Source organism: Nothoprocta perdicaria, unplaced genomic scaffold, assembly GCF_003342845.1.
Source record: "Nothoprocta perdicaria isolate Ctin4 unplaced genomic scaffold, notPer1 scaffold_134, whole genome shotgun sequence".
In the NCBI taxonomy this organism is placed as follows: domain Eukaryota; kingdom Metazoa; phylum Chordata; class Aves; order Tinamiformes; family Tinamidae; genus Nothoprocta; species Nothoprocta perdicaria.
The window spans coordinates 818,035-827,168 of record NW_020454472.1 but is presented as its reverse complement, the minus strand read 5'-3'; the positions used below and the strand labels follow the sequence as shown (position 1 = coordinate 827,168).

General features: G+C 42.9%; 1 protein-coding gene across 2 annotated transcripts in view; it reads right to left on the bottom strand.

Moving 5' to 3' along the window:
* Nucleotides 1-581: 581 nt before the first annotated feature.
* Nucleotides 582-9,134, bottom strand: part of RDH10 (retinol dehydrogenase 10) — a 25,071-nt gene continuing 16,518 nt past the window's right edge. For both annotated transcript variants that reach the window (XM_026033852.1, XM_026033851.1), the window contains 4 exons: nucleotides 5,991-6,089; nucleotides 4,392-4,537; nucleotides 3,875-4,006; nucleotides 582-1,829 (listed from right to left, as the gene is read on the bottom strand). In XM_026033852.1, coding sequence (XP_025889637.1) covers nucleotides 1,706-1,829; nucleotides 3,875-4,006; nucleotides 4,392-4,537; nucleotides 5,991-6,089 — 501 coding nt within the window. In that variant the 3' untranslated portion in view covers nucleotides 582-1,705. The remainder of the gene's footprint in view (nucleotides 1,830-3,874; nucleotides 4,007-4,391; nucleotides 4,538-5,990; nucleotides 6,090-9,134) is intronic.

Sequence of the window (9,134 nt, the reverse complement as noted above, 5' to 3'; positions counted from 1 at the left end):
AGAACGTGGAAGTCCGAGTTACGGCTTGAGGGAGCTTCTACCTTAGATGAACAGCTAAGCACGCTTAACTAACAATACTATTCTCCATACAGATACTGAGAGTATTTTATACGGTAATAACCGCAATTCTATTAAAATTGCATTTGCTTTTTCATCCATTAAAATGGCATCCATGCTAGGTTACCTTGACCTAATCGAAGCAGTGGAAACAAAATGAATCCTCTGTGATGCTCTGYGACGAGTTACTTCATCAATGAATTGAGAAATTAAATAGTGGCTGTCAGTTCCAAAAGTCTAGCTACACAGGTACTTACTTGAGGGGCTGCCCCGGCCACAGGAACTTGGTCATAAATATGTGAACTGTGTTGATACTAAAGCACTGGAGAGCAGACACAAAYAGTTGCAATTAATTTGGTCTTTCAAGGAAACATCCCAATCTTCGTTTTAAGGAAAAGGTGGCTCACTTTAATAACCACAGGCATTGGTCACTATTTACTAAGACATTCTAAAAAAAAAGTAATCACATAGTTTGTCCAATAGTAGTTTACAAGTGGATGGTATACGTTAAGATACAGAGGTAGAAGTTCACCTTTACAATGTTTCACTAATACAGGTTACCAAATTCAAGGCACAAAGTTGTTCGCTTTACAAAAAATACTGTAAAAAAACGTTATTTGCTGTTCTACAACGCAAGTAGAACTCAACAGAAAGTCTTTACACCCTTCCAATATTCCACATGTAAAGTTGCATCAGGCCTTGTTTTATTTCTCCTTTGCTAAATGTTGGCATAGGACCAAGCACTTACAGAAAAGTTTGCATCTCAGCTGAGCTGCTCTGTCTTTTAGGCACAAGTCCAGCTACAGACATTTAATGCAACAGCTTCCTCGGGGGGTGGGGGGGAACTGTCGGAAGCGGGAATAGGGAGGAAGAAACAAAACGCAGCCCGTGAGGGCAGAGAGGGCTGACGAGCAGAGAGGGGAACAGAACAGAGCATACTTCTAATCAAGCGACTTGGAAACAGGTCAGTTTAAATCACTGACTGCATTCCCAGAAAACCAGATGCCCAGCACAACTTTGCTCGGAGACGTTCGCTTGCCTTTGAATTGGCAGAGATTTACAATTTTCCTTTTATCTCTGTTTAAATAGAGCACACACAATTGCTACAGAAGAGAATGACACCACAATTTGGCCACGTGTCCTTTAGAGCTTGGCTTACCGAGCTAAGAGATGCATTCCTAATCTGTCCTTGAATTTGCTGAAAGGCCACGAGCAGTAGCCTGCATCCCGATTTCCCTCCCTCCCCGCTTCCCAATTCCGTAGGGAAAGGGAATGGCTTCTGCAACACGGTGCTTGGTGGTTGCAGACACCTCCTCCATCCGGGGCAGGCTGAGCAGGASACACCACGCGGCGCATCCCTACGAGCAGCTTCCTATACATACAGTCATATTCTAAAGGACAACGGTGGCACTACAGCATGAATCCACTCTGCTTACCTAGCACATTCTCCAAGTACTCTAGTCAGTTTTATTTACAGTATATAAAAAAAAATGATTTTTTTAAGAGTTCGATACACAGGTTTAAGATCCAAGCGAATGCCACAGTAAGAGGGTGACATTTGCATCCATTAGATGCAAGTGCACTTCACAATTCAGTCACGTAACATCATCGTGTTCCCCCTATCAGCGTGAGTCCATCCAAACCAGGGTTAAATTCCATTTTTGGCTTCGTTGTTGTTCGTAGCCTGCTTCCTTTGGGCAATGAAGGGGTACATACACTTGTCTGCTCCCAGAAACCGATACATGCATACCACAGCTTCAAATGGCAGAATACTGCGGGAAAACAAGTTACAAAGTTATTAGGAGATGACCAAACAAACAGAAAAATCTTATTATATCAATAGTCTCCTTAAAAGGAACATGTTAACTCTCGTAAGGCTTCCCAAGAAGGATTGAAGATTTTTTTTTATTTCACAGAGACATTTACAGAGAAGGCAGAAATTCCCGACAGGCACCACCATAAAGKGGGGAAGGGGAAGGGGAAGGTGCTTATTCAGGTGCCTCCAGCTCAGATCAGGAGCTCTGCTGCTTCTTCACGAGCTCCATGAGAGCTACCTTTAAAGACGTTAGGGCAAGGGTATCACAGGGACCTACAAGAGCAAAGCTGCTGCTCAGAGCAGCAGGAGGCATCAGGCATTTAAGATGTTCTTTACTTTGGGATTAGTGTTAGTTAATGTCCTTGCTTGACCACCTGATGTCTACCCACCTTGACTTATATTGTGACCTCAATCATCCAGCTTCAGAAAGACAGGTCTGAAATAAGGGGAGCAGTTTCCTTTTCTCCCCAAATAAACGTCCAAGAAGTGGCTATGGGATGAACACCTGGCTACAGACCCTCTCATCTTTCCTGCAGCCACAAAGTACTATTTTATTTCAAGGGCAGTTCTCAGGAGCTGTAGTGACCGAGTAAAATGGGATGATGCTTTAAGTGCCTGGAGCACAGACACTCATTTAGCAGAAACCAATGTGCAGAATCCGACCAGGAGGAGCAAGGAGCACTGGAGCACTGGGAAGTGGCTGCTGCTGGTGCAGGTGTTGCTGCTGTCAGCAGCACTGCTTGTGCAGCAGCCYCTGGAAGGCCTTTGATGCAGCTGCTGGTGCCTGGGGCACGGATGAGGCGGCAGCTTTCAGCTCCCACGGGTCAGGAACGGCAGCGCTGAAYGCAGCACAGCCAGCCCGAGGGCCTTGGATCTGCCTGCTGCTGCGTAAGGTACTGCGGGCACAGGGCACACGGAGCTCCCCGTTGGAGATGTTCGCTCCTAAGCTGCTSAGAGGGCCCTCTGCTTGTTGCCAGCAAAGACTCTCTCCCAGGAAAGAGGTGACAGTCAAGGCTCAAGCCKTTGGTGACCCCGTCCACCATGGTGGACTTGAGGCATAGCAGGAGCGCTGAGCTGTGCATGAAACAGAAATGCCCAGGGCTCCCAGCTATGCAGTGTAGCTGCTTCCTAAAATACAGGAGGCAAAGGATGTGGCATCAACACAAATGAGCCAGTTCCCAATAATTAACTGCTAGGAAGAGCTCTGCTGCTTTCTGCACCACTGGAATGGCAGCATGGCTATGGATTAAGCAGAGCTCCCATGCAAAGCCTGTTGYGTGTTAAAACAAGGAGGTGATATTTCTTTAATAGAAATATTCCTATTAAATAGTCCTTCCTACAGATGTAGAATCTGACCATTAGTTCTGAATGTACAGATTTTTCCCATTCATATCCACACAGTTCCTAGGGTCTGCARCCAGGGCTTCCTATACACTGGTTCTGGAGACAACCTGCTAGAAGCTTCTTTGCAGGAAGCTTCCTCGGAGCCTGCTCCTGAGGAACGAGCCACCAAATGCAAGAGGAACAATGGGAAATTCCTGCAGCCTATGATGCTGTTGAAAGGAGAAGAGAAATCTAAAGATGGAACATGACAAAAGGGCAAAACTGGATGCTTAATACCCAGGTTCCTGCTTTTGTGATGTTTGTAATTGAGAAAGCAACCAAGAAAGTTCCTGCAAGCCAAGGATGAGTCTTGGGAATTCTGACAAACTGCGCTGGGAGATTGCCTTTGTGCAGGTGGGAGAATGTTTCTATCCAAAAAGTGGACATAACTCTTTCTTTTACAGAATCACAGAATGGTTAAGGTTGGACAGGACCTCTAGACATCATCTAGTCCAACTCCCTGCTCCAGCAGGGACACCCAGAGCATGGGGCACAGGGCGGCATCCAGGCAGCCTCCAGAGAAGGAGACTCCACAGCCTCCTTGGGCAGCCTGTTCCAGGGTTCTGTCACCCTCACAGTAGGTCATACAGGCAAGTACTGTGGCCCTTCAGGTGTTACCTCTTCATGAAGGTCACCATGTACATGAGGCGAGGCGTGCAGATCATCGGCTGGTCTGTGAGGATTGCTCTCATCGCCTGCTTCACACAGTACTCTGGCTTCAGAGGTGGAAGGAAAGGCTCTATTTCTTTTCTGAAAGATGGGATGTTAGGGAGATTAATAAAATGCATAAATGCTGCAGGCTCAATCACTCAAGRCTTCATTAATTCATTTGCTTTGGAATTCCTGCATAGGGACAAAGACTTCCTTTTTTTTTTTGTATTTGCTGTTCAATTACAATGAATAAAAGCAACCTAAGTTTTTTTTTCTTATGTCTACAAYAGAACAGATGAAATTCGCTCGATTTAGAAAAGCAGAGATAATTATACACTGATATTTTTATGGTAACAGTTTAAGCAGGTATCTAGTCCACTAAAACAATGACCTGATGTTCCTAATTCCAGCTGCAAATGTTTAGTAAACTTCAAGTATTTTTMAAGACACTACAAACACAGAGCAGATGAGGAGATTAACTTACCTGATCCTGCAGCCTCTGAACATTCCTGTATCTACTAGATAAGGACAGACTAAAGTTGTCTTGATTCCATCTTTTTCAGCAGCTTTCAATTCATGGCTCAAGGATTCATGGAAACCTACAGCTCCAAATTTGCTGGCACAATAATCCTATGTTGGCAATGAATTAGGCAAAAAGAAAAAAAAAAAATTACTTAAACAGAATAGCTATGAATTATGTTCAAAGCTAAGGCATAGCTCATGTAATTCTCCACAGAGTTTCAAAGCACAACAGATGACACCCACTAAACATAGAATCACATCAGCTCATTTATCACTGCACTTCTAAGGCAATTAACACAGACTCTTGAAAGCAGAAAAGTTGAATGTAGGAAGAGATGACCTTGGATTCAGGTCTTTGAATCAGGCAGGCTCATACAGCAAGGTGCTCTGATTACCAGCCTGTTTAAATTTAAGTGTTAGAACAAAAGGACTGAGATACCTAATACTATCTAGCAAATTAGGTGCAATAATCTTATATTCCTTATTTTTAATATTAGTTTCAACATAAGGCATGATGGAGAGTGGAGCATATTACTTAGTTTTCAGCAGCTATACTTTGCCTGTCTTATACAAGCATTAAACTGAACAAAATTTGAAAATAATTGGATAGATAGCAGAAACATGCAAGTTTTGAGTTGGATGCGCCACTACCTCTGCTGGTGCTCATACAGTCTAGGAAATTCTTTATAGCTTTCTTTATAGCTTTCTGAAGACTGTAAACCCTCTAAAAAGCCTCAGGCTTCCACCAGTTTAAATCATTTCTGTTGAAGAACAACACTGCTCATCCTAAATATAATTTGAGCMACAGCACACAGCCTAGGCTCAGTCTGAAGAAGCCCATACTTTATGGGGCAGTATGACCACTAGTCCATTAGACACTTGGATTCATTTTCATTAAGCAAATGCTTTCAATACACTTGGATTTATACTAAAAACACCTCCCCCTCCAAAAAAAAAAAAAAAAAAATCCTAATCCTAACCTAGCTTTACGTATCAAACAAACCACACAAGACTGATGTTCCAAAATGTATGTCTGATGTATTTTTAAAAATAATTCCATGTCCGAGAACTGCCAGCAACTAGATGACCCAATGTCTACAGCCTAGTGAAGGAGCTGAGCCATATATTATGGAAGGAAGGCAGTCAGCCATTTCCTCACAGAGGTAGGAAACACATTCAATATTCTCCAAAATCCTGCCTTTTGGCTTCAAGCCTAAAGCTCTTGAAAGCTCTTGACAGGAATAGGTGGGCATTTTTCAAGTTCTTAGAAGTTACTAAGTAATTCAAAGGTCATATAGCATTTTGCTAATTCTGTAGCTGTCCAAGGTTTTTACATTGAGTGGCAAGTTCACCTACAAAGTATATAAATAAGGCAGCTGTCTGCGTTCTGTGGATGCCATCCATAGGTAGTAGTCTGGTGATATGCTATGCACCTTAACTTCCAAGCACCTTTGCAAGCTTTGAAGATTTGCCTTTATTTTTTTTTCCAGCACACACACACACAAAAGCTTATCCTAAGCATAAAATGCACTATTAGTTACTAATTATAGACTGAACAAACCTCTACTCCAGCAGTACTGAACAATCCCAGGGAACTTGCAACTGTTACGATGTGTCCATGATTCATTTCCAGCATCTTGGGGAGAAATGCTTTAGTGGTCTACAAAGTTAGAAAACACAAGTGTACTGTATTAGTGGTAACTCTTAAAACCTCTATCGCAGTTTATTATCCAGAATTAAGCAACAAGATACACCATATAATATTCTGAACTTCTGAATTTCTTCAAAATTCCAAGAGAAAATCCACAGAATGTTTGTGAGCTAAGACAGCAAGGATATCTGCAGGTTAAACGATCAATTTTCCTCAGACATGTTTATTTTTCTGTAAGAGATTAGTTATCAGAAAGAGATAATTTGACTTGAGAATGGAAGTCACATTTTTTTCCTCATTTAAAAGAATGTAAAGTGTTAAACTACATCATCCAACAAAGCCAAGTTGTCTAATTCCAATTATAAGTCCTAATTGTTTTAGCTAATTATCAGTAWCCAACTGTTATGTTTTATAAGCTAGATACAGTAGGGTTTGTCTAATTTAATAGTTATATTGGGCATTTTATGAAAAATACTGGAGTGAAAGCTTTTATTGATGTTATTTTTACATACAAARAAAAGACACTCATCTGCTAGTCTAATTACTTTGCACGTACTTTGCTCTAATTAGAACCCAAGATGTACATTTCTGTTACAAACTGCCATTCTAAGGGTTTCAAAGATAAAACAAAGGAAGCAAACAAACAAAAAAGGCTTCAAACTTTACTCATTTAATGTGTAAATTATTTAAGCACTGGGATGGAATTATTTAAACATGGAATTTAAACTCCAGAAATTATGGTTTGATTATAAAAAAGTTTGTTTCTGTTTAAACACCAAATTGGTGTTGACATTTTTAAAAACTAAGTGACAAATTAAAGGCATTCTCTATTGTATCTAGATTACTTATGATGGAATTTCTAGCTGTGTCCTATGTGTTCTCTGAAGCTTATTCAAAAGTTTGCATGATGCCTACTTCAAAAATGAGAGCACCTTATATGCTAAAGGCATGAAGTAGTAAGGTTGTCTTGCGTGTTTGTTTTTAAATTACGATTTACTTCAGCTTCCAGGTTATCAGTGTGCTATACGGGATCACTTAAAACTGCCAAGGAACTTCAGACAACGCTTTTTAAATAGCGCAAACATGCCTAGTTAGTCTATGAAACTATTTAGGACAGAAACTACTTAGGACAGAGCTATCACTCCATGGATCCAAACTCAGAGCAGGCAAGTGCCCCTTAAGTATTTGCTACTTGCTTAATTGTTGGTGTGAATCATGTCAGCTGCATACTTTAAAAGACATGCAAGCTACAGCTGAACCCATCTAATTCCATTCTTATGCTGTCTGCATTTTCTAATCACAGACGTCAGGACAGTTTTGCTCTAATGATTTTCACATGTTCTTGTGCTACATTTTTGCCTGCAGGTGCTAAATGACTAATCCAGACCTCCTAACACCACACAAAAGAGTGTTTTCACTGGACAGCTGGCAGATGATAGAAGATTAACAGACCTCCTGACTCCTTGCCTTTTCTACTGTTGATTCATATAACTTCATTATGCGGTTATGACAGAATCCAGAAGTTAATTACAAAAAGGAGTAATGGGGGCACAAGCTCCCTTGCATTTGTTTCCTCTCTCAGGGAAGGAGTCTTTAAATGTCTCACATAGCACCCCAGGACGGAACTTGGTTCCCCGTCACCCCAGTCGGTGCTGGGCACACGCGGGTTCAGCTCCTCCTCACGCGACATGGCGGCAAGGCCTAGTCAGAGGTGCCACAAGGCCAGAGGCCTCCCTGGTGGTGCTCAAGCTTCACGCCATGTTCTTCTCCCGAAGCTTCCGGGCTTTCATGGCCACCTCGTGTTGCCAGAAGGCCCCACGGCGCTGAGGGAAGCGCTCGGGAAGGGAAGGGGTGCTCGCCTTGGAGCTTCCCTCTTTAGGCGGCAGGGGGGATAGAGGGGCAGTAACATTTCCCCGCCATTTCCTAGGCACACATTGCTGTTTTCTTCCACCAGACGGGCACAGGCAAAGCCTCATCGAGCTGGCTTTTTAATAAAGTTCTGTGACACTGCTTTTTTAAATACAAAGTATAATTAGATGTACATAATTGTTTATCTACAGCTAAAACAAGTCCAGTATTCCTACAAGCACACATACAAGGTAAATAATCTACAYACCTACAGAGCACTATGTTTCAGAAAGCCTAGGAATATAAGGAGTTTTAAGAGCTCATGACTTCAGTACCAGTTTTCAGCCAAGAGGAAGTCAACAAATGATGTATATGCCCCGGTAAGGGCACTTTTGGGTGATGCCCTCAGCACTGCAAGTGCAGACCAAACACTTCCAGCAATGGTGCAACACTCACTTCATGTAAGGCATCTCTTAAAAGGTCATTCAGAGCCATAAAGGGGGAAAAAAACATTTCTTGCTCTGAAGCCAAATAGCAATTGATGAAAATAGTGTGAGACCTCACTGCTCTGAAGCAGCTTATTACAGGTGCCTGGACTTGTTCTCAGATATTATCCCTCCCATCCTTTTAAAGGTGGCACTAAGGCAATCTAGGATGATAAGCATTACAGCTATGACACGTGCAATACCTCGAAGTCGACTACACACTTCTTGGCTAAGGGGATAAAAACCTCCTTGGTTTGCCACCGCCTTCCTGCAGACACATCTGCAGCAGCTGGGAATCAGCACTGAAAACAAGCGGCGTAAGACACGGCCGCACCCTGCCAGGGAGCAGCTCCAGCCCCAGAGCATGGGCTCGCTCCCTGCTCCTCCCAGCCTCTCCTCGCTGCAGGAAAAACAACCCCAAAGGGAAGTTATTCCCTTCCGTGGTGCACGCAAGCCTCAAGCAAACCAGCGTGCTCGCCGAGCTCCTGGCACAGCTGACATCCTCCATCAAAGCAGCTTCCTCTGTACTTCAGTCCCTGGTTTTCCTGACCCTTACATAAAACAGACCAACCTAGTCTCTTGTTTCCAGTTGCTGTCAGCTCCGGCTACATCTGCCCACCAGACCTGTGGTCTCCGCGTGCTTGTTGTGCGGCTGAGAAACTAGTTAAGAGTTAGATTGGTTCGGGGGCAAGATGCCTCCTGGGTGGCCTTCCCATCTGGA